The following is a 24713-nucleotide window of genomic DNA, read 5'->3' on the forward strand; positions in this document are numbered from 1 at the left end:
GGGTCACGAAGAGGCGGACACGACTAAACAACAACAACAACAGTTGCTTTGGAAGTAAGGGCTGTATCTGCAGGTAAGGCTGGAACCGGCCCCTGCCCAAAACACTGAGGAGCTGCTGCCGGTCAAACTATGGTCTGATTTGGTACAAGGTATCTCCCTATGTTCTTCTGTTTGCTTTGTGCACAGAAAAGAATATAGTTGGTGACAGTGAAATGGGCATATCTGCTTAAATGTGGCAGTCAAAAGTGCCCTTAAAATGCACTTTCCCCCCTCTTTTCTCCACCTTCTGTGATTTACTCCTGGAAATATCTAAGAACAGGGCTTTTCAGCTTGCTGAAACAATGGCCTCAGATTGACTCCTTACCTCGATTTCACTGGCTTTGAGAGAGGTCTACAGACGCTTGATTCTTGCACCTGCAGTTGTAAGAGGTGAAGTGTAAAAAAATAGCCAGGTGGGGAGAAAATGTTATATTTGCTTAAATAAAAAAGAACAACCCTCAGTATATTTCGTTATATTTGTTTCTTCCCAAAGGAAGAAGAGAGGAATATATGCTATTCAGTTCATTTAAAAGTAGCAAAGAAAACTAACAGAAATATGAAAGCAGACTTATACCCAGCATTGCTTGGGAATCTTAGGAAACAACCAAGTTTTGAAATCAGTGGTTAAAATAAGTGATAAGTTGTTAAAACCAGCGTAGTTTTGAGAGGTTCAGTCCGCCATCTTGATTCAAAATGGCACCCAGTTCTACCCAAATGTTGACGAAAATCTGCTCCTTTATCTCGGGAGCAGTGATGCAAAATTTGGGTATGTGATCTTAAAGAGGTGTCCATATCTATGGTGACCAGGCAAACAGCTTGCCAAAACATATAGTAAATTAGTCTAAATATGGAACACTTGATACAGCAATCAGAAACCGAGTTGTGGTGCTATATTACCCACTGAAAAAATGTCCTTCCTGGAAAAAAACATTTATTTGATAAAAAATTATACACCACTTGATTGTAAACAAAAATGGTTTACAAAAGATTAAACAGTAACAGCAAGGGGGGGAAATCACAACTCTTCTTTAAAACATACAAAAGTTAAAATACTAAAACAGATTAAACCTTTTAAATATCCGAGAAGCACTCAGTCCTGTAGCTTTGATTTGTTATAATCCACACACAAAAAGCTTTATTTGTTGGCTCTGGTTTGGCTCCTAGTTTACATACTAGTTATTCCTTAATGATTCTGATGTACTTGTATCAGCAGGGATTAAAGAGATACCAAAATGTGGATTATTCCCAATTAGGGCTAATGATGCTGAACAAATAGTGACTTATAAATGAAAGAGGGAGAGAGGTTCTGGGTCTAAACATTGGTCCTTCTGATCTGGAAGCACTTCCTCCTCAACCCAGATGGAATAGGCCTGGTTGCGAATAGGCCTGGTTGTGATGACCCAGGAAAATGCACTCTGTACGTGTTCAGAGTCTGCTCACTGCAAAACAGGCTTCTGAGATGAGCTCTTGACTTAAGGTAAGCCCTGCTGGCTTTTGCCTTTGCAAAGGCGAAGAAAAACTTCTGAAATTGTGGCACAACATTTAAGGGCAGAGGGTAGCCTTCGGCCGCTGCCCTGAGGCGTCAATCAGAGCTTCTGGATGTGAAATACTGTCCCCATTTCCTGCTTGGGTACATATTTGCCCGGAGGTTCAGAGCAGCCCAGGTTCAACAAGATTGCTGCCGCAGTGGAGTTCGCAATGGGTATTTGCTAAAAGCTGTCCGTGCCAAATCATTCTAGGTGCCGTCAAAGAATGCCGAGTCTTGGAGAACAGAAGTCGGCTAAATATTTACTAGGCAGCAAAATTCTGGTAGAGGCATTCGTCTCTGCTGAGGCGGCTGGTTTCTGATCTCTTGGGGCTCAGATTTTGATTGCAGGGACCCTGCATGCCGTCTTTTGATCATTTGTCCATGATGATTTGTGCAATTGATGGTAGTGGGGCTATTATACGCAATCCTGCTTGCTTGCTTGCTTGCTTGCTTGCTTGCTTTCCTTCCTTCCTTCCTTCTTTCTTTCTTTCCTTCCTTCCTTCCTTCCTTCCTTCCTTCCTTCCTTCCTTCCTTCCTTCCTTCCTTCCTTCCTTTCTCTCTCTCTCTCTCTCTTTTGATAATAATTTTTATTAGTTTTCAATTACAATCCAATAATAGCCTCATTATAAAAATGCCAAATTATAATGCAATTACTAATACCAATCATTCCGATAATTTCGGTAGCCCCCTGCATGCTAGAATTGATGGTTCTAACTTACAGAATATGCAGAAATGGCGAAACTTACTGGAAGAATAAGAAATCAAGATAACAAACTTTTTATAAAAGAATGGGAACGGTTTATTGAATATTTACAGATGAATTGTAAATGGCTAAGAACATTGGCAGGGTTATTGTAATAACCTGCAGTTTGATAAGAGTATATATTTAAAGCGGATGAATAAATGAGCAAATCAAGTGAATTTGGATATGCAGAAGATATTAAAAACCTTTCCCTAAATAATAGCAGCAAACATGGATACCGTTTCAGGGTGGAGAAATGACTCACCACCAGTATTTAATGAGTATTTGTTCCAGAAAATTTGAACAACTGCACTAGTGTCTGAATGTTCTTCTTGCGAAATTGTTCTCCACTGCAAACAAATTTGTTGAGAAATTGACAGTGCTCACAGTGTTCCTGGCATATAGCATATTCCAGGATGACGTTCATGCTGCGTATACATTGCCCAGTCTTACAATATCATATAAAAACAACATTTGGAGTAATACTTGTCTTTTATCTCAGCGCAACACTCAGGTTTATGTTGGCGCTGTTTCATCTTTAGCCTTGTTGTGTTTTTTTAAGGCATAACTGGGGGGGGGGGGGGTTAAATTGCTTTTATGATACAGAGCACATGCCACATACAGCAAATGTCGTGCGTACAGGTAATGTACCTTACAGCAGGGGTCAGGAATTTCCAGACCCCAGGCTAATCATGGTTTGGCAGAGTGTACAATTCGTAAAACTTGCAGGATGTAGAACACATCTATAGTAAATGAATGTAACAGAATTGGACAATCTAAAGAAGGGGACACTATACCTTTAAAGCACATTTAAAGCTCATTATCTCCCTCAAAGAATTCTGGGCACTGTAGTTTAACCCCCACCCCCCTGAGCTACTGTTCCCAGCATCTCTTAGCAAACTACAGTACCCAGAATTCTTTGAGGAAAAGAATGTGCTTTGAATGTGCTTTAAATGTGTCTAGTCTGCATGTGGTCTACAGTTTCCTCAGGTGAGTTCCATATCCAGAGACAACCTGAGGTGTGGTCTGATCGTGTTTGATCTGAAATAGAGCTCTCCCATAAGGCACCAAACGTACCCGGTCTCTCCCGAGTTCTCTTAAAAGTTGTGTACATTTTCTTTCTTCCTGCATAGCAATCGGCAATACTTTTCCGTACCAGAGGACACAACGGCAAGTAGTTTCATGTCTGGGCAACTGTTAGACAGGCAGCACCCCAAAGGGTGTGCCCAGTCGGTCCCTGTTTCCAGGAGGTTTTCAAGCTCAAGCAGATTTTTGCACAATTAAAGCAGATTATGGCACTCTGTCACCACAGCGCAGCAAGCAAGCCCTGAGCTGTTGCCTGCTATTTGCAACACCTAACAACAAATTATCTTCCGCCCGCCCCCCCAAAAACCCCGGTAGTACAGTTAGAGGCAAATTTATCTCCCATCAGCCCCAGCCAGCATGACCAATGGTTAGAGATGGTGGGACACCAGGAGGACACCAGGCCAGCAAAGGCTGGTCTAAAGAGAATTGACGTTCCACTTTCCCCCCGCTCACTCTTGCCGTAATCTGTGCTGATTTGCTTTCGACAAAGCAATAAGAAGGAGCCTGCAGAGAAATCAGCAAAAGCCATTTGACGGATCTTTCCCTTTTCCCAAGAAAGCTACAGCGATCGATCCTGGAGCACCAATCGATCGGAAGCGCTGGCTGATCTGAAAAGCTGCAGCTGAAGCACGTGTCTGGTCCAAGCAGTGAACCATTTTTGTTTTGTTTTTGCAGGGTTTAAAATGGTTTGGGACTTGCTGGTTTAAGTCTGTGGGTAGCTTGGCTCCTCCTCATCTTCCCACCATTATTTCTCATGATGTTTTAGTCTGGTCTCTTCTGTCTCAAAAGCCAAAAAGCGCCAGAGTGAAGGTCAGTTAGAGCAGGGGTGAGGAACCCTCAGCCTGTGGGCCAAATCTGGCCCACCATGTTGTCTTCCCCAGAGAACTCCCACTTGCCCCATATTATTATAGGCGATGTCATGTGTGGGGCAGGTGGAGACGTCGCTGCGCTGGCTGCTCACCTGTCCATCGACTGCCACCCTTAGGGTATCGGATGATTGACAGAGGAGTGGTCCTGCCCACCTATCAGAGTTGGCCCAATCAAAGATCTGTCCTGCCAGGTGGAAAATGCTCCTCACCCCTGCGTTCAGGTGAATGGGGTACTGCCCTACCAACCTCAGCCTGCCTTCATCCACTCTGCCTGCCTTTTTCCTTACAACCAATCCAGTGAAGAAGTGGTGGGAGGAACCAGCTAGGGGAAGAAGGCTCAGAGCCCGGGGATTGGTGGTGGGGCAAGGATGAGTGGTCCAAGGGAGAAGACTGGGAAGAAGTGGTGTCGGAAACTGAAGGAGTAACAGGGCTTAGTGAGCAGGGAGAATCTGTGGCAGAAAGCAGTCCAGAATCAGAGGCAGAAGCAAAGGCTGGAGAGGAGGGTTGGGCAAGAGGCAGAGATGAGTCAGGCTGGTGAAGAAACCAGGGAGTTCTCCCCCTCCTGCTGTGACAAGCTCCCCTTTCCCCTAAACCTCCTTGCAGAACCAGGAGAGGCATGAAGAGGGCAGAGGAGATGTTCGCTTTACACAGGCGCAGTTTCTGATTGCTTGGGGGAAACCCTAGAGAGGAGGGGAATTAGGCAGCTGTGGGAAGCGGGGATTTTCAGTCTCAGCAACTGCAAGAACTGCCAGAGATAGGTTGCTTTGCCCACTAGGCCTGAGCAGATCCCATTTTTGTCAAGCAAGAGTCCACACCAACTTGCATGGTTTGATTTACTGCTTGCTCACTCCTGACACCAAGCAGGTTTTGCCCTGGCTCCAGTCTTGCCATGTCTAGCCCTGACCTGGTAAAGTAAAGGTAAACGGACCCCTGACCATTAGGTCCAGTTGTGGCCGACTCTGGGGTTGCGGCGCTCATCTCGCTTTACTGGCTGAGGGAGCCGGCGTACAGCTTCTGGGTCATGTGGCCAGCATGACTAAGCCGCTTCTGGCAAACCAGAGCAGCACATGGAAATGCCGTTTACCTTCCCACCGGAGCGGTACCTATTTATCTACTTGCACTTTGAGGTGCTTTCGAACTGCTAGGTTGGCAGGAGCAGGGACGGAGCAACGGGAGCTCACCCCGTCGCGGGGATTTGAACCGCCGACCTTCTGATCAGCAAGTCCTAGGCTCTGTGGTTTAACCCACAGCACAAAAGCAAATCTGAGCTGGTTTCAGAGCGGCCAGCCTGACGGCACACAAGTCACATCTGATGCCTCCGTCCACTGTGTGCTGCCGGTGTGACAAGACAAGGCAGCCGCTTGCTTGGGCTGTCAGGCACACAGCATGGCCTCTCATGCCATCAAATGGTCCAATCCCGCTCCCCTTCCATTGGCTACCACGGCTTGCTGAACGCAAGCCTGCTCTCGGCAGCCTTTGTGCCGGGCTGAGAGTCGGCGCTGGAACTGGGGCTGGCGGATAAGCTCTGGGTGCTGGGTGCGAGTCCGGGGAAGGGATAAGGAGACCCTAACAGGGACTTCTCCTCCATCAGAGACCCGGCAAAACCGTAACCCCCTGGGTGTGGCGGAACCACGCTGTTGTCGCAGGTTCGGTGTGCTTCCTGCCCCGGGTCGGCCTTGGGGTCCTGTTGCTTGCCTTGCTTCTTCATCTTGTACCGGTGGTTCTGGAACCAGATCTTCACCTGGTTGGGGGTGAGGCGGGTGACGGTGGCCAAGTGCTCACGTTCTGGGGCTGTCAGGTACCTCTGCAGCTCGAACCTCTTCTCCAGCTCGTGAACCTGGGCCCGGGTGAACAGCACCCGGCGCTTCCTTTTGGACGGGTTCCCGGTGAAGAAGGAGGGAGGCTTGATCACCTCGCCAATGTAGCCCAGGCAGTCGGCTCCAGCTACGCTGAACCCCGATGTCCCCACATACCTTGGGACTGGGTGGGGGGAGGAGAAAGAATGAGAGCAAGTCAAGCTGTCATTGAGAATCAAAAATTATCAGTCGTACCTTGGAAGTCAAACGGAATCCGTTCCGGAAGTCCGTTAGACTTCTAAAACGTTCCAAAACCAAATCATGGCTTCTAATTGGCTGCAGGAAACTCCTGCAGCCAATCAGAAGAAGCCCCGTCAGATGTTCGGGTTCCAAAAGAATGTTTGCAAACCGGAACAATCACTTCCAGGTTTGCAGCGTTCGGGAGCCGAAACGTCCGAGTTCCAAGGCGTTTGGGATCCAAGGTACGACTGTCTTTTTATCTTGTGAACCAACCTGAGATCTTCAGCTGAAGGCGGTATAGAAACCAAATAAATAATAAAATAATAATAATAAAATGCAAAGTCCCATTTTTGGGTGGTGGGGGAGCTCTCTGTAGCATGTGGATCCTTGCAGATCCACACTATACATTTAAAGCAGCGGTTCCTCGTTTTTTTCAGACGGTCACTTTCTTAGTCCCATAAATTCATCCGCAGTGACCCATGCCCAGTAAAAGCATCATTCGGAATAGCGGTTTGCATGACCCACCAAGGAAGCACAATAAAATTCAAAACAACAACTAATTGTGCAACTTTTCAAAATCTACGTATTTTTTGCTCTATAAGACTCACTTTTTCCCTCCTAAAAAGTAAGGGGAAATGTGTGTGCATCTTATGGAGCGAATGCAGGCTGCACAGTTATCCCAGAAGCCAGAACAGCAAGAGGAATCGCTGCTTTCGCTGCGCAGTGATCTCTCTTGCTGTTCTGGCTTCTGGGATTCAGAATATTTTTTTTCTTGTTTTCCTCCTCCAACAACTATGGTCTTATGGTCTGGTGCATCTTATAGAGCGAAAGATTTTTAGTTTGGTTAATTCAACAAACGTGATGCCCTTGATCCGGCGATCAAAAGCCCGGTCCTCATTTTAGCTCGGCTGGTTAGCATGCGGTGCTGACAACGCCATATATTCATATTCAGCGCACCTTAAAAACGCACAACTTCCACCAAATAATCCTGTAATCAGTAGGTCAAGGAAATCTTAGCTCCATGAGAGGGGGAGCTACGGTTGTCAGAATTCTTTGGGGGAACTCGGTGCTTTAAGCGTGCACTGAATATACTGTGGATCTGTAAGGATAGGATGCTGGGCCAAATGCGTTTTCTGCCGCCAAAACTCCGACGCCATTTTCCAATGCGAGGGATACTGGACTTTCATGAAAAAGGTAAGAACACAAGAAGAGCCTGGCTGCAGGATCAGGCCAAGTCCAGCATTCTGTTCTCACAGCGGCCAGCCAGATGACTCTGGGGAACCAGGACAAAAGCTGATATTATTTCCCCCAAATATCCCTGGGAATTGTAGCTCTACCGGCCCGGTTCTTTCTGGGAAAGATTATGTTTTATTTCATAGATTGTAGAGTTGGAAGGGACCCCAATGGTCATGTGGCACAACCCCCTGCCACGCAGGAATCTTTTGCAGAACGAGGGGCTCAAACCCATGACCCTGAGGTTAAGAGTCCCGTGCTCTACCGATTGAGCTATCCAAAGTGAAATTCTCCACTCCATTCGGTTTCTTCCCATGTGCAAAACCCACAATCAGCATCCCAAGCCACTGAGCATGCTCAGTTGTCATAGGGCTGGGTATTTGGGGGGTGAGGGTCCCCCTTAATGTGTTTCCCCACAAATCTGGGGTTCCCCCAAGCCCACTGATACTTCCCTCTTGGGTGACGAAAGGGGCTGTTCTGACTACATACAAATAGACATGAGGACAATGAGTCTGATTTTATTATATAAGATTTGGTTGTGTACAATACAGTGGTACCTCAGGTTAAGAACTTACCGTATTTTTTGCTCTATAAGACTCACTTTTTCCCTCCTAAAAAGTAAGGGGAAATGTGTGTGCGTCATATGGAGCGAATGCAGGCTGCGCAGCTATCCAGAACCCAGAACAGCAAGAGGGATTGCTGCTTTCACTGCGCAGTGATCCCTCTTGCTGTTCTGGCTCCTGAGATTCAGAATATTTTTTTCCTCGTTTTCCTCCTCCAAAAACTAGGTGCGTCTTGTGGTCTGGTGCGTCTTATAGAGCGAAAAATATGGTAATTCGTTCTGGAGGTCTTTTCTTAACCTGAAACTGTTCTTAACCTGAGGTAGCACTTTAGCTAATGGGGCCTCCCGCTGACGCCGCACGATTTCTGTTCTCATCCTGAAGCAAAGTTCTTAACCCGAGGTACTATTTCTGGGTTAGCGGAGTCTGTAGCCTGAAGCGTCTGTAACCTGAAGCGTCTGTAACTCAAAGTACCACTGTAATGTATATTTGTAATCTATCGGGTTGTCCTAACTTTTCTTCCAAGGAGCACAGAGTGCTTTCTGTCCTCACAACGACCTTGCGAGGAAGGCTAGGTGCAGGCAGAGGACGGGCCATAGATCAGTGCTAGAGTGCAGGCTTTGCAAGCAGAATCTGCGGAGAGCTGCTGCTGCTGCTGCTGCTGCCAACCTGTGTAGACTTTACTGAGCTAGACCATTGGTCTATCTCTGTACAAGGCATAGCTGTCAACGTTTCCCTTTTTTAAAGGGAAATTCCCTTATTCTGAATAGGATTCCTCACAAGAAAAGGGAAAAGTTGACATTTATGTTTCAAGGTCACCCAGTGAGCAACCAGGACTCTTTGGTCTAAAAGTCTAACCACTACACCACACTCCCTCCGTACATAATAACAACCTTTCCTACATTCTGACCCGTTCCAGTGCAGGGTTTCCCTAACTTCTAATAGCAGGAGGATTAAAATTGTAGTTTCAAAAATAGGGGGTTGACTTTTTGAGTGTGTAAGAGGCATTCCCTGCCACATCGAGCCTAGGCCCCATTCCTGGTTGGAAGGTGGCAAGCCCAGGGCGAAGCTGGAAGATTTAAGACAGATAAAAGAAAGCCCTTCTTCACGCAGAGCGTAGTTCAACTGTGGAACTCCCCGACACAAGAGGCAGGGACAGCCACAAACTTGGATGGCTTTAAAAAGAGAATTGGACGGATTCATGAAGAAATCTATCGACGGCTACTAGACCTGAGGGCTCTGCTATGCTCCACACTCAGATGTGAATACCAGGAGGGAAGAGTCCCGCTCAGGTTTCGCTCTCAGGTTTCCCGCAGGCATCTAGCAGGCCACTGCGAGAACAGAACACCGGACTAGGTGGGCCATTGGGCTGATCCAGCTACAGGCTCTTCTCATGTTCGTAACTCCTGCAGGGGTGCGACGGGCAGCCTCCTCCGAGAGCATTATTCCACCACTTGGCAGTTCAGAAGCCCACTGACAGCCCCACACAAGTTGCCCTACAGACATTTTGCTTGCAAAAGTAACAACAGCAACCCATCTGACAGCTAATAATAATAATAATAATAATAATAGTAATAATTTACTATTTGTACCCCGCCCATCTGGCTGGGTTTCTCCAGCCACTCTGGGCGGCTTCCAACAAAGATTAAAAATACATTAAAATGCCACACATTATAAACTTCTGTCTTCTGAATGTCAGGTAGTTGTTTATCCCTTTGACATCTGGTGGGAGGGCGTTCCACAGGGCGGGCGCCACCACCGAGAAGGCCCTCTGCCTGGTTCCCTGTAGCTTTGCTTCTCGCAATGAGGGAACCGCCAGAAGGCCCTTGGAGCTGGACCTCAGTGTCCGGGCAGAACGATGGGGGTGGAGACGCTCCTTCAGGTATACTGGGCCGAGGCCGTTTAGGGCTTTAAAGGTCAACACCAACACTTTGGTGTACATCACTTACATGAAGGGTAGCTGAGAGGGTACATCACTTACATGAAGGGTAGGGTCCGTCCGCGGTGCCAGAGGAGTACCACTCTGCGTGGGCCACCCCGTTCCTGAAGTTCTCCTGGGGGTAGGCGGGCAGCTCTGCTGGGCCTGGGAATGCCCCTGGGCAGCATCCCAGCATCGAGTTCGGAGGCAGGCAGTTGCCGATGGAGAACCTGGAGCCCCCCAAAGGAGGCTGGTGGGTGCCGGGCATAAATTGGGCAAAATCTTCCAGTGCCTCTGTAGCAAACGTTTTGAGGTCCTCCATGTGGACGGATTAGTCCACCCACTCCCAGAAGGATGGAGGATTTAGAGCTGGATGCTGAGGTACCACTCCACACACTCTTTGACCTGCTATTCTTTCCCACCCCTCTTCCAGACGGACTCTGCAGCAGTCGTGATTCAAGGGGCCTTCTCTTCCTTTTATCTCCAAGTCTGCACCTTATCAGGAATTTAAGTGCTCCACCTACGGCAATGGAGGTGGAGTGGGTGGGTGGGTGGGGGCGAAGGAGCCAGCCCCTCCTCTCCAGGAGTCTAACCAAACAGCAGGAGCGAAGAAGCAGACAGTCCAAGTTAATGGAAGCGGTGAATTGGTTTGAGAGGGGAGTCTCAGTTCCCGAACCTTTAACCTGGGACATCTCGCTGGCATCACAGCAGACAAAAGGTAGGACCTACCTGTTCCCGACAAGGCATGCTGTCTCCAGGCATGCCACCCGGAAAGCCGTACATTGGGTGCGGGATTTCGTTTTTGTATTTGAATCAAGTTTCTAGGCCACATGGCTGCAAAACTGGCATAATTGCGAGCGGGCCATGGCTGCTGAGATCTCGGAAACCCCAGAGGAAGGGAAGTATTCCCCATGGTCAGAAAACAAGATGTTGGATCAGCCCAAATGACTTGAGCAAAGCTAACAGTTGTATCAATTGCGGGGCTTTGGAGTCCTCCGAGGAGCAGCGATAGATCGGACAATTTCAAACGACGTTCACAATTCTTTAAGCTGTAGCAGTAGAATTAGTAGAATCTGCCTCTAATTTTTTTTTAAATAGGTGATCATTAAAAAGTAATCGAACACTCATAGAATTAAAACAGTACACAAAGGTCTATTTAAGAATGCAGATGCTGTAACTACGACGACGACAAGGAGGTGGAAATGCACGTATTTGGGGAAATAACCTGCGCAAAGGCATTGTTTTAGGGAAACGGCATTGCAAAAAGGTGTATATTTGGCAAAATGACATACAGAGGGTGGGTGGGTGTGTATTAGGGGGGAAATGCACTAAGATATTGATCAATTTTTCCAGGGACTTCTTGAAAGTCCACATGGAGCCTGGCAAATAAATATCCTCTCACAGGAGGAGGTGAGGGGAAAGGGCCCGGCTGGCCCAAAATGTCAGCTGGCAGCCTAGCGTTCTAGGTTTGTAGGTAAAATGAATGGCCACATTTGCCTGTTTTTGGACTAATTTTCTGAAACAGTTCTGAAAACCCTCTATTGGTTTAGACATTTCTCTTCTGGTTTTTTCTTCCTTTTGTTGCTCTGGGGAGTTAAATAGACGCCATTCTTCCCTCCCTATTTTTTTAACAACTTTTTTTATTGGTTTTTAAACAAATGCAAAAAAAGGGAACCATTAAACAATTCTTGTCCCTTTTCACTTCAACTATAAAAGTTTTTGTAAACCCCACCCAGCCAAGCCCAAACTCATTCCATTCAATTGGGGGGGATGTTTGAGGGCAGTGAACACACTCTCTCTCTCTCTCTTTCTTTCTTTCTTTCTTTCTTTCTTTCTTTCTTTCTTTCTCTCTCTCTTTCTCTCTTTCTCTCTCTCTTTCTCTCTCTCTCTCTCTCTCTCTCTCTCTCTGTCACACACACACACACACACACACACACAGATTCTTTTCTTGTGTTGTTTCCTTCAGCATAGCTGCAATGGAAAGGCTGTGGGTGAGTTGGGGTCTATTTCCCCCATCGTGAGCTGAGAGGTCCTTGATAGCAGCCCCTGCTGACCTCTATCCCAATATGGATCTGAATCCTGCAATCAAATGGATCCTGGCTAACCCTCGTCTGGGTGGCCCTGGGCTGGCTGGCTTTCGGTACGCAAAAAGTTGGCTTCCTAGCTTGAAATATACTCAGAGTCAAGAGTGGATTTCATGCTCTTTATTCAGCTCATACTGGTGAGGAGGAATGGAAGTTCCCCCAGAATGTCTGCTTTATATACATTATTTACACAATGGGCCTCACATGATTGGCTAATTCCGGGATTCCCCTGTAGGCCAATCAGGTTGCAGATTCGCTTCCATCTGGAGCTGGATTGAGTGGCTCCTGTGGACCAATCAGACTGCTGCATTCTGGATCCTATTCAACTCAGTACATAACATAGCTAGAGCCTTCTTGGAGCTAGACGAATCTCAGAAGGCCATATCTACACTGTGTGTGTACGGCAGGATCACCCCATTTTAAACATGGCTCCCCTCAAAGGATCGTCAGAACTACCGTTTAATAAAGGGAGCAAGAGTTGTTAGGAGGTCCCTATTTGCCCCACAGATCTACAATTCCTCTCATCCTCTTCTAAAGCCATCAAAATCAGTGGCCATCACTGCCTTCTGTGGGAGCGAGTTCAAGTTCCAGAGTCACACTCAGTTCTCATTAGGCTGGTTTGGGGGTTCCTCCCCTTTGGGTTTTTTAAATCATTCTTATTCTGTACTTCTGCAAACCTTGGAGCTCCTCTTAGCCAGCCTTGGGGCACCTCTAGCCCTTCAGATGTGGCCAAACTACAACTCCCATCAGCCCAAGCAAATGGGGCCAGTGGGCAGGGATGATGGGAGTTGTGGTTCAGCCACATCTGGAAGGCAAAAGTTCCCAGACACACCTCTAGGGGGCTCAAACTACTCAGTAAACTCGGGGAGGGAAACAGGTGCAGGGTTGGTTGGCCTTCAGAGTTGATTTCATGGAAATCTGATTCCACTGGGTTTGTTCAAGATGGAAAGGGGTTTAGGGTTTCTTGAGGCATCACGTTCGTCCCAGCTTTACCTTCCTTGTTCAGCATGACAGGCAGAACCCACCGCTCTCAACTGACTCTCAACTGCCTCACATTCAAGGTAAAGGTAAAGGTAAAGGTAAAGGGACCCCTGACCATTAGGTCCAGTCGTGGCCGACTCTGGGGTTGTGGCGTTCATCTCGCTTTATTGGCCGAGGGAGCCGGTGTACAGCTTCCGGGTCATGTGGCCAGCATGACTAAGCCGCTTCTGGCGAACCAGAGCAGCGCACGGAAACACCGTTTACCTTCCCGCCAGAGCAGTACCTATTTATTTACTTGCACTCTGATGTGCTTTCGAACTGCTAGGTTGGCAGGAGCAGGGACCGAGCAACGGGAGCTCACCCCGTCACAGGGATTCGAACCGCCGACCTTCTGATCGGCAAGTCCTAGGTTCTGTGGGCTCTGTGGTTTAATCCACAGCGCCACCCGTGTCCCACATTCAAACTCCCTTTCAAATCCTCATCCAATCACCACCCACCACCAGAATTCCACACTCTCCCTTTCCCCCTCTCCCTCCTTAACATTCCCATAATAATTCTGATACAATTACCTTAATAACCCTATTCCATTCAATATTTTATACACACTGCTCCCATTCCTGGTTCCTTTCCACCTGGCCCACACTCACCCAGTCCCACTGAAGAGGCTCCTCATGAGGCCGGAGGAACATCGCCCGGCTATTGTTTTATTGTTTTATTCATTTAATATGCTGTAAACCGCTTTGACATTTTCACTAAAAATATAAAGTGGTATAGAAATCTAATAAATAAATAAATAAAATCCTGCGTTCCATTGATTAATAACAAAATCAGATGTAATGCTTTACATATTGTCAGGGGTTCAGGAGCAGAGGCAAGGGCAAGGGAGGAAACAGAGAGCGAGGGAGAGGAGGCAGAAGAAAAGATGAGTGATGACGACGACCCGAGATCTCCGAGTCTTTCCAGTGAATCAGAAGATTCACAGAAAGGAGCACCAGTGGCCAGGGCAAGGGGGGAGCCTAGGGGGACACCCCAGGAAGATAGAGCCAGAGGGGACTCAGAGGGGAGCAGTTGGAAATCAGGACCAGCGTCACCGCCAGAGAGCAGGGAAGAGGAAGGGCGCCAGGGATCAAGCGCTGGCAGCTCACAACAGGGGGGAGGGCACGAGTCAGGAGTGGCCACACCTCCATCGGGGAGCGAAGAAACGGTCAGACGGAAGGTGGAAGGTTGGGCGCGCGTGCCAAGTTCAAATGCACAGGAAGGTGGCGCAGTAGGCAGCCCGGAAAGGGAGCCAGGTCCTAAAGCCCGCCGAAAGGAGGGAGAAGAGTCAGGGGGGTCAGCGTCAGCGTCAGAGGAATCCCGGAAGGAAGAGACCCCGGGGGGCAGAGGGACCCAGAGAAGAACAGTCAGGCGGAAAAGGTGGAGCAAGGCTAGGATATTAAGTTGGTGTACAAGGGGCGGAGACTCAGATGGAGCTTCGCCGATCTAACCATGAGACGTAGAGTTGCACGCAGCAGCTTGAGAATGGAAACTGTAACTCAATAAAGACTTTTATTTAATGATCGCTGGCTAGCGTGATCCTCTGTGAGCTAGGATCTGGAAGCAGCTCTGACAGTAAGCTCCATCCCTAGATTGTGGGCATCTACGTCCTCGCGGAGAGGAGAGAAAGCGGGTGCCTACTAGCGAGCTCACGAACGGCAGACAACATGACGGCCGAACAGCAGATAGTGGAACTCAGAGAAGCAGTGACACGACTGAATGCCGAGGCTCTTGCATCCAGGAAGAGAGAGGAGGACGCAGCTGCCGCCTACAGGGATCTCCAGGTCAGGTTGGAAGTGCTTACGAAGCAAGGGCAACTGACACCCAAACCGGAGGGGATTGGGTTGGGGAGACGAACAGGCGGTCTGGTCTCTCACTTCGATGGGAATTTGCAACAGTACCCCAACTTTAGAGCAGATGTAATGTGTGCACTGCAACTGCTGAACAAAGACTTTAGAGATGAGCAAGAGAAGGTGGGATTCATCATGTCCCATTTGCATGGAGATGCTAAAGCATGGCTGCGCAATTTGTGGAGAGATAAGGATCCGGCGCTCCAAAATGCGGATGCCTTTATTAAAGCGATGGATGGGTGCTTTTTATCAAGCATTGACGTGGATCTTGCTCGGCAGGAGATACATGGACTGAAGCAAGGGAGGGCCAGCGTAAGGCAGTACCATGCCCGCTTTTTCGCTTTGGTCAGTGCCCTGGAATGGGACAGAGATTCGGCTCCTGTAAGAGACCTGTTTTGGGAGGGATTGCACGGCTCGGTTAAAGATGAAATTGCGAGGGGGGAGAGACCCCGGACCACGCAGGAGATCGTTCAGAGGGCGCTGGCGGTGGGGGTGCGGCTGGAAGGACGTCCGTGGAGCAGGGACGAAGGGCGTGGAGGGCGCGAACCAGCCAGGGGCTCCTCCTTCCTTCCCAGAGAAGCAGCGCGTGCGCAATCCACGCCTCCGCCAGGAGGAGGAGCGGAACCTATGGAGGTTGGAGGTGCAAGGGCTCAGTCAGCAGCCAGAGCCCTAGCACCGGCAGCAGTGAAAGCGAAGCCTCCTAGAGGGAACAGGAAGTGTTACATCTGCGATGATCCACAGCATATGGCGAAAGAGTGTCCCCAGAGGCTCCACAAGCACACTGCAGCCTCAGCAATGGTAACTGCAGCAACGCAGCAAGGACAACCACAGCAGGGAAACGAAGGAGTCTGGTTGGAGGAAGAGGCACTGGGGCCCAGCCAGACGTGTCAGTGAAGCAGTCCCCAGAGATTTTACAGCCCATGGACCCCCTCCCGCCCAAACCGGTAGTGAAGCTCACCGCGTCGCTCCAGCTGCCCAATGGAATCACCATGGACGTGCCAATCACCATTGACTCCGGAAGCAATGCGGACTTTATAGGGCAGGACTTTGTCGACCGGCACGCTATACAGTTGCTGCCTGCCACGCTGCCCCTGCAGGTTGTCACGGTGGATGGCAGGGAGCTGCTAGGGGGGCAAGTGGTGAAGCAGACGCCACCAATGGTGATGCGACTTGGGAATCACAGGGAAATCATCAGCTTCAATGTCACTCAACTATCGGACACGCCCATTGTATTGGGCATGAGTTGGCTGGACAAGCACAGCCCGACGCTGGCTTGGTACCAGAGGCAGCTGACCTTCGGCTCTTCCTTTTGCGCTGAACACTGCATCGTGCCCAGGCAGGAAGGAGGGGAAGAGGAGTCACAGCTGCAGCTAGGCACGCTGCAAGCGGTTCCCCACAAGTACGCAGAATTTTTGGAGGTTTTCTGCGAGAAGGAGGCAGACAGGCTACCCCCCCACAGACCATATGACTGCAAAATTGACCTGCTGCCGGGGGCGGCGCTGCCCAAAGGGAAGCTGTATTCCATGTCTGAGGACGAACTGCAGGAACTCAAAGAGTTCATAGATCATAATTTGGAGCGCGGTTTCATCCGAGAGTCCAAGGCAGCGGGGGGCAGTTCGGTATTCTTTGTTAAGAAGCGGGACACGCCCCAAAAAAGACTTGTAGTGGACTTTCGCATCTTGAACAGTGTGACCAAGCCATCGGACTTCCCCATGCCCCGAATCGACGACCTCCTCGCAAAGGTACGGAAGGGCAGAGTGTTCACCAAGTTGGACCTGCGAGGGGCATACAACCTCATTCGCATGCGGGAGGGAGATGAGTGGAAGACAGCCATGTTCACGCCCCTGGGCACCTACGAATATAGAGTTATGCCTTTTGGATTGCAAAATGGCTCCCACGTTTTTCAAGCTTTCATGCATCACGTGTTGGCGGGGCTCCTCTACAAGACGTGCGTCTGTTTCTTGGATGACATCCTGATCTTTTCGGAATCGCAGCAGGAGCATGACAGACACGTCAAGGAAGTGCTGAGCAGGCTACAGCAACATAGGCTTTACGCCAAGCTGGAGAAGTGCCAATTCGACGTGACCGAGGTGGATTTCCTGGGCTACAAGTTGTCTGATAAAGGGCTCGCCATGGACAGCGCCAAGGTCCGAGCAGTGTTGGATTGGAAAAGCCCACGCAACCGGAAGGAGGTCCAACGGTTTGTCGGCTTCGCGAACTTCTATCGCAAGTTTATCAAAGGCTTTGCGATGCAGACAGCGGCCATCACGGACACGCTCAGCTCCAAGAAAAAGAAGTTCATCTGGACAGAGCAGGCGGAGCAGTCCTTTCAGGCACTCAAGCGTCTCTTCGCGTCGGAAGAGCAGCTGCTTCATGTCAACCCCAGCAGGCCGATGAGGGTGGAGACAGACGCTTCGGACAGAGCCGTGGGAGCAGTCCTGCTGCAGAAAGACCCGCAGGGGGTTTGGAGGCCGGGAGCGTTTTACTCAAGGAAGCTCAGCAAGTCCGAACAGAACTACACCATCTGGGACAGGGAGTTGCTGGCCATTCATGCAGCGTTCAAAGCGTGGAGGCACTTCCTGATCGGCGCCAAGCACACGGTGCAGGTCTGCACGGACCACAAGAATCTAGAGCACTGGCGCACGGCACAGTTCCTGAACCAGAGGCAGATACGTTGGGCTGAGTTCTTTGCGAATTTCGACTTCCGAATAGAGTATGTCCCGGGGGACACCAACATCATGGCGGATGCTCTCTCCCGTAAGCCACAGTATCTGGAGGAGGCAACGCCAGCGGCCGCCATGCACATCTTCGCACCGACAGTGTGGGCGTGCGCGGCGGCAACAGTTGACCTGGATGCGGTGCGACGAGCGTTGCAGGATGACTCCTTCGCGCAAGCAAAGATGGCAGAGGTGCACAGGGGCACGGCAGCGACCGACGAGTTCCAGCTGCGAGATGGTTTGCTCATCCGTAAAGGGGCCATCTACGTGCCGGGAGACGAACTTCGCGCCAAGGTACTGCAGCAGCTGCACGACGCGCCCACTGCCGGGCACTTTGGCAAGGAGAAGACGGTGGAATTAGTAGCCAGAGACTTCTGGTGGCCAGGAATGAGAGGGGAAGTCGCGGACTACGTGGCGAGGTGTGACACCTGCCAGAGGTCCAAACCAGTGCACAGACCGCCGGCCGGACTGTTGGAACCGCTGCAAACTCCGTTCGAGCCATGGGAGAGAGTGGCCCTGGACTTTGTCACGGATCTGCCCAGCTCGAGGGGCAAGACGGCTGTGCTGGTGGTGGTGGATTTGTTCTCCAAGATGGCACATTTCATTCCGTGTGCGAAGGTGGCCACGGCGGAACAAACCGCCAAACTGTTCATAGACCACGTGTTCAAGGTTCACGGTCTGCCGCGGTCTATTCTGTCCGACCGAGGGCGACAGTTCATCTCAAACTTCTGGCAGAGGCTGATGGGCTTCCTGAACGTCAAGATCAACCTGGCGTCGGCTAGACACCCGCAGACCAACGGGCAAGCGGAGCGGGTCAATGCCATCATGCAGCAGTACCTGAGATGTTATGCGAATCAACAGCCTGCGACGTGGGTGGATTACCTGCCTCTCGCCGAGTTCGCCTACAACAACACGAAGCACGTGTCCACGGGGGTCACGCCGTTCTTCGCCAACAACGGGAGGCACCCTAGAACCTTCCCGGGACTGGAAAGAATGGGGGAGGGGGAGCCGCAGACAGCAGATGCGTTCGCGTCGGAGTTGCAGGAGGTCCACGATCAGCTGCGGCGGCACCTGGAGCTGGCTAAACACGCATACAAGGTACAAGCGGACAAACACAGAAGGGTTGGCGAAGAGATCCATGTGGGAGACTGGGTCTGGTTAGCAGCCCACGCAGTGCCGGCCAGGTCGTTGGCGAAGAAGAAACTAGGGCATAAACAACTGGGGCCCTACCAAGTCGACGAACAGGTCAACCCGGTGGCTTTCAGGCTGGCTCTTCCGGAGGGTTCCAGAATGCATCCGGTGTTCCACAGATCGGTGCTCACTCCCTACAAGGCACCTCACAGGTTTCAGGAACCAGGAACGGCACCGGGTCCGCTCCGAGAGAGAACCGGGCAAGGGGGAGTGGCACAGGAGGAGCGCATCAACGAAGTCACGGAGATTTTGGACTCCAGATGGGGGGAAGAGGGGGTAGAATACCTTCTCGCCAAGGAGGGCACCCCGGCCAGTGCCAACAGCTGGGTGCCGGGCTACGCTTTAGACGAACCTCTGCTCAAAGAAGAGTTTCATGCCCTCTTCCCACATAGGCCAATGCCAGCAGACTTTTTCGACGACTGGCTTTTCACGCCCACGCTTTCAGCCAGCACGTTCCGGGGGTTCGACTCGGACGAGGAACCGACACGAGACGCCCGTTCCCCAGAGGGGTCACCCTCGGGATCTGCTTCAGAACCCTCGTATTGGTGGGATGATCGACCAGAGGAGCAGTTCCGCAGAAGGTGGCTGGAGGGTCCAGGACGAGCAACGTCTCCAGAAGGCAACGAGGGAGAGACGGACATGGACGTTTTCGGGGACGACCCGGGTTTCGAGCACGGCGGCACAGAGATGGAAGCGGAGGTGACCGTCGTCAACGAGAGCAGGGAGGAAGAACCGGAAGACTTCGGATGGCGGCCCGCCACGGGAAGCGAACTGTATCCGACATTCGTCCCCCTGACACGGCAGCACCCAGATCCCGCACCGGAAGGAGGGGAGGGGGGAAGAGGGGGCTTCGAGGGGGGGATGGATGTCAGGGGTTCAGGAGCAGAGGCAAGGGCAAGGGAGGAAACAGAGAGCGAGGGAGAGGAGGCAGAAGAAAAGATGAGTGATGACGACGACCCGAGATCTCCGAGTCTTTCCAGTGAATCAGAAGATTCACAGAAAGGAGCACCAGTGGCCAGGGCAAGGGGGGAGCCTAGGGGGACACCCCAGGAAGATAGAGCCAGAGGGGACTCAGAGGGGAGCAGTTGGAAATCAGGACCAGCGTCACCGCCAGAGAGCAGGGAAGAGGAAGGGCGCCAGGGATCAAGCGCTGGCAGCTCACAACAGGGGGGAGGGCACGAGTCAGGAGTGGCCACACCTCCATCGGGGAGCGAAGAAACGGTCAGACGGAAGGTGGAAGGTTGGGCGCGCGTGCCAAGTTCAAATGCACAGGAAGGTGGCGCAGTAGGCAGCCCGGAAAGGGAGCCAGGTCCTAAAGCCCGCCGAAAGGAGGGAGAAGAGTCAGGGGGGTCAGCGTCAGCGTCAGAGGAATCCCGGAAGGAAGAGACCCCGGGGGGCAGAGGGACCCAGAGAAGAACAGTCAGGCGGAAAAGGTGGAGCAAGGCTAGGATATTAAGTTGGTGTACAAGGGGCGGAGACTCAGATGGAGCTTCGCCGATCTAACCATGAGACGTAGAGTTGCACGCAGCAGCTTGAGAATGGAAACTGTAACTCAATAAAGACTTTTATTTAATGATCGCTGGCTAGCGTGATCCTCTGTGAGCTAGGATCTGGAAGCAGCTCTGACACATATGAACTTCTTGAACAGCAAATACAAGCAACTGATTTGCTACTTAATTACAACTTATTTTATTCATGAACTAGAGAGTTCATACCAAAACAAAACAAAGGCGCTTTAAGCAGAAGGCAGCAGAGAAAAAGTTTGGGGCTTTTGTTTTTGCTATTTATTTTGCGTTTTTGTTTTTGAGGCTTTTCCAGTTAATTTGTTTTTGTGACTGTGTGCAACCCAGTTCAGCCACTGATTGATTGATTGATTGATTGTGTGACTGCGGAAATGGATAAAATCAGGATATCATCAGTGCAGGTATTGATTTTTTTTTTTAATTATCATATACAATACTGTCTTATTTATTTTACAGTACAGCACATTGATTATTGCTTTCATTTTATGGATCAATGGTCTCGTTAGATAGTAAAATTCACGTTAAATTGCTGTTTTAGGGGTTGTTTTTAAAAGTCTGGAACGGATTAATCCGGTTTGCATTACTTTCTGTGGGAAAGTGCGCTTTGGTTTTGGAACATTTTGGTTTTGGAATGGACTGCTGGAATGGATTAAGTCTGAGAACCAAGGTTCCACTGTAGTACAAATTAATTTATTCTCTCAGCAGCTTCATTAGGGCTATTCCTTAGGCTTTTGCATTCCTCATCCTGCTCCCCCAGTGATGGAAAGGGCTGTGACCTTTACCTTCCAAACATTTTCACACAGCAGATTCATAGCTGTCAACTTACAGATTTGAAAATAAGGGACCAGCAGCCTTGAAAATAAGGGACCAGCAGCCAAAATAAGAGACCTGCAGCCTCACCTGTTCCAGGCACTCCAGTCTTCCTGTCCTCCTGCAGTCTGGTCAAACTCATGCTGGTAGCTTCGAGAACACTGTCGAACCAACTTTGTAACCAAAGGTTCAACTGAATAGAATCTGAATCACATGCACCACAAGGCCTATGCAGCCTCAACTTAAGATGGCTCCCTGGCCTGGCTTTGCACTGCAAAGTTTGCAGCAGCACGTGCAACAAAATGGCGTCCAGCATTCAAAAACCCCCTCAGCTTGCATTAACTAGCCACACACAAGGCATGCAAGCTCCACCCCCCAGTCGTTTTTACACTTCTTATTGGGTGAGCAACACAGCCAAGCAACACAGTTGGAGCCTCCCTCCTCCCTGGCCGGCAGGGAGGGAGGGAGAGGAGCTGCTTCCTTTGAAATTTAAGGGACATCATTTAAGGGACATGATTTAAGGGACATCTATCAATAAGGGACAGCAGCGGGACATGGCGCTGGAATAAGGGACTGTCCCTTCAAATAAGGGACACTTGACAGCTATGAGCAGATTCTTTAGCGATTGCCTGGGCAGGTTTATCTTCCAGACATTTACTCTGGGTTTTGAAAGGGCTGCTTCACTTTCTGCCTCCTCCTTCAGACATAGAATCTATTATATTACGCATGGCAACTTCATAAAGAGGTGGATTAATTCAGGGATTTGTCAGATTCAGCCATAAAATAATCTATGTAGAAGGGAATAGTAGTCCATATTCTACAGACATATTAGCTATATTGGCAAATTCGAGCTGGGCCTTATTTTTTAACGGCTGTATTTCATGCTGACATTTAGATTATCCAGAATAATTGTTCTGTCTTCTTATTTCGTGACCATAATAATTTTTGTGACAGTATCCAAATAATAGCTTTTGTGGCAGTATCTAAATTATAGCTTCCTTGAACTGTCTTTTGAATGGCATGAATTCTGAAGAGTTATTTCTATGATCTTCTCAATGTTTCTTCTGTAGGAAATGTAATCTGACAAGCATATTGTTGATTCCACGTGGCAACACGTTCTTTTCTAAGGATCAAGTGTTTATCCTGTTCTAGCCAAGCTTTTTTCTGTTCTTTGAATGAGTTTTTACCCTGTTGTATCTTCTGTAGCGCAGCCATTAAGGCTGATACCTGAAGATTTAATCTGCATAATGCCAAAACTGTAATTCTGCCACTGTTTTGTTTGTGGTTTGTCTTTCCTGACCTCCCTGGGGCGCAAGTCTGGGCAGAGTACATGGAGGTCCTGGGTTCCCAGATGACAAGACCCCCACTCTTGGCCTGGCTGCAGGAGTTGCTGGAAGGAGGGGTACAGTGGTACCTCAGGTTACCAATATGCTTCAGGTTACATACGCTTCAGGTTACAGACTCCGCTAACCCAGAAATAGTATCTCAGGTTAAGAACTTTGCTTCAGGATAAGAACAGAAATAGTGCTCTGGCAGTGCAGCGGCAGCAGGAGGCCCCATTAGCTAAAGTGGTACCTCAGGTTAAGAACAGTTTCAGGTTAAGAACGGACCTATGGAACGAATTAAGTACTTAACCCGAGGTACCACTGTACAAGGCGCCATCCAACCATCACAAAGGCTCCACTCCAGATTTGTGTAGGGTTTACCCTTTAGCCTTTTCTTCTCCCAAATACAGTGGTACCTCAGGTTACAGACGCTTCAGGTTACAGACTTCGCTAACCCAGAAATAGTACCTCAGGTTAAGAACTTTGCTTCAGGATGAGAACAGAAATCGCGCGGCAGCAGCGGTAGGCCCCATTAGCTAAAGTGGTGCTTCAGGTTAAGAACAGTTTCAGGTTAAGAACGGACCTCCAGAACGAATTAAGTTCTTAACCCGAGGTACCACTGTATATCCCACAAGGCAGTGGAGGTTTAGGACAGGGGTCGGCAAACTAAGGCCCGGGGGCTGGATGTGGCCCCCCAGGCTCGTAAATCCGGCCCGCACCGCAAAGCTGGAACCCGCCGTGAAGCCGAGACTCCCGGTGATGGTGACGGGAGGAAGAGGCCGAGCGGCGGCAGCTCTGCCAATCAAACGTTGTGCCTGGTTTATCTCAACATGGCGCGGGGATGTCTCTGCCAATCAAACGCCGTGCCTGGTTTGATTGGCAGAGTCGCCGCTTGGCCTCTTCCTCCTGCCACCGCCACCCTGGTGCTCCTGTGGGCCAGAGAGTGGAGTGGATGAGCTCTCTCTGCCTACCCGCTTCATGAGAACAGCGGTGGGGGGGGGGCAGGCAGCAACAGCCCCTGGGAAGGTAAGAGCAGCGCCTTCTTTCTCTAGGCGGGGAGGAAGCCCGTTTCGCGGTGCCGCCAGCCCTTTGGTGAATGAGGCAGGCGGCAAACCGAGAAGGTGGCTGGCAGTGGGGTTGTGGAGGGAGGACTACTTGCACCCCTCACAGTGTGCATAAGAATTCAGTGTTTATGTGTATGTATATATATATATAGTCATACCTCGTTACGTTTGCTTCATGATACGTTTTTTCAGGTTGTGTCCCGCGGCGACCCGGAAGTACCAGAAAGGGTTACTTCCGGGTTTCGCCAGTCGCGCATGCGCAGATGTGCAAAATGACATCATGTGCATGCGCAGGAGCGGCGAATTGTGATCTGCGCGTGCGCAGACGCAGGTTGCGTTCCTTTCAGGTCGCGAAGGGGGCTCTGAAACGTTTTTTCAGGTTGCGTCCCGCGGCGACCCGGAAGTACCAGAAAGCGCAAAATGACGTCATGCGCATGCGCCGGTGCGGTGAATTGTGATCCGTGCGTGCACAGACGCGGGTTGCGTTCCTTTCAGGTCACGAAGGGGGCTCTGGAACAGATCCCATTCGCAACCAGAGGTACCACTGGAGAGAGAGAGAGAGAGAGAGAGAGAGAGAGAGAGAGAGTGTCCGGCCCTCCACAAGGTCTGAGGGACCGGCCCCCTGCGGAAAAAGTTTGCTGATCCCTGGTTTAGGATGAGAGTTTTCCTAGATAGTTACCTAGATGGGGCTGATGAGCCCCACCTGCCCCTCACTTCCCTCTACAACCTGTGCAGAAACCGCCTTCTTGACCTTTGGACCCACTCTTAGTCTGGTCCGCTCCATCTGACTGCAGGGTGGGACCCAAAGGTGGACAAACGACCCCAGAAGGAGCATGATGTGTCACCCACCAGATGCACGACCCCTCCCCTAACAGCACAGAGTCTCTGGAGGGCATCAGCTTGGGGGAAAAGGTGTCAAAAGGGAGCCATGTTATTTTCTGTGGGTCCACTAGGAGGGGGTAGAAACCAATTTTCTGGTTTCTGATCCCTGCTGGCATTGAGTTTACAGACTCTCTCGACATAATGGCTTGCTTATATTGTATATACCGTATTTTTTGCTCTATAAGACGCACCAGACCACAAGACGCACCTAGTTTTTGGAGGAAGAAAACAAGAAAAAA

The 24713-nt window shown here is 50.1% G+C and overlaps 1 protein-coding gene across 1 annotated transcript; it reads right to left on the reverse strand.

Moving 5' to 3' along the window:
- Positions 1–2893: 2893 nt before the first annotated feature.
- LOC308484366 (homeobox protein Nkx-2.4-like) lies at positions 2894–10475 on the reverse strand. Its single transcript, XM_081019263.1, has 2 exons — positions 10075–10475; positions 2894–6244 (listed from the first exon to the last, which is right to left on the reverse strand). Exons 1-2 carry the CDS (start codon positions 10331–10333, stop codon positions 5700–5702), a joined length of 804 nt encoding a protein of 267 aa, XP_080875389.1. The 5' UTR covers positions 10334–10475; the 3' UTR covers positions 2894–5699.
- Positions 10476–24713: the final 14238 nt, after the last annotated feature.

Source organism: Podarcis pityusensis, assembly GCF_964106645.2.
Source record: "Podarcis pityusensis genome assembly, chromosome: 8".
In the NCBI taxonomy this organism is placed as follows: domain Eukaryota; kingdom Metazoa; phylum Chordata; class Lepidosauria; order Squamata; family Lacertidae; genus Podarcis; species Podarcis pityusensis.

Coding starts and splice junctions, on each gene's coding strand:
- LOC308484366 (XM_081019263.1), bottom strand. CDS start 10,333: ATGGAGGACCTCAAAACGTTTGCTACAGAGGCACTGGAAGATTTTGCC. Junction 6,245..10,074: donor GGACGGACCCTACCCTTCAT/GTAAGTGATGTA, acceptor CCCCCCACCCAG/TCCCAAGGTATGTGGGGACA.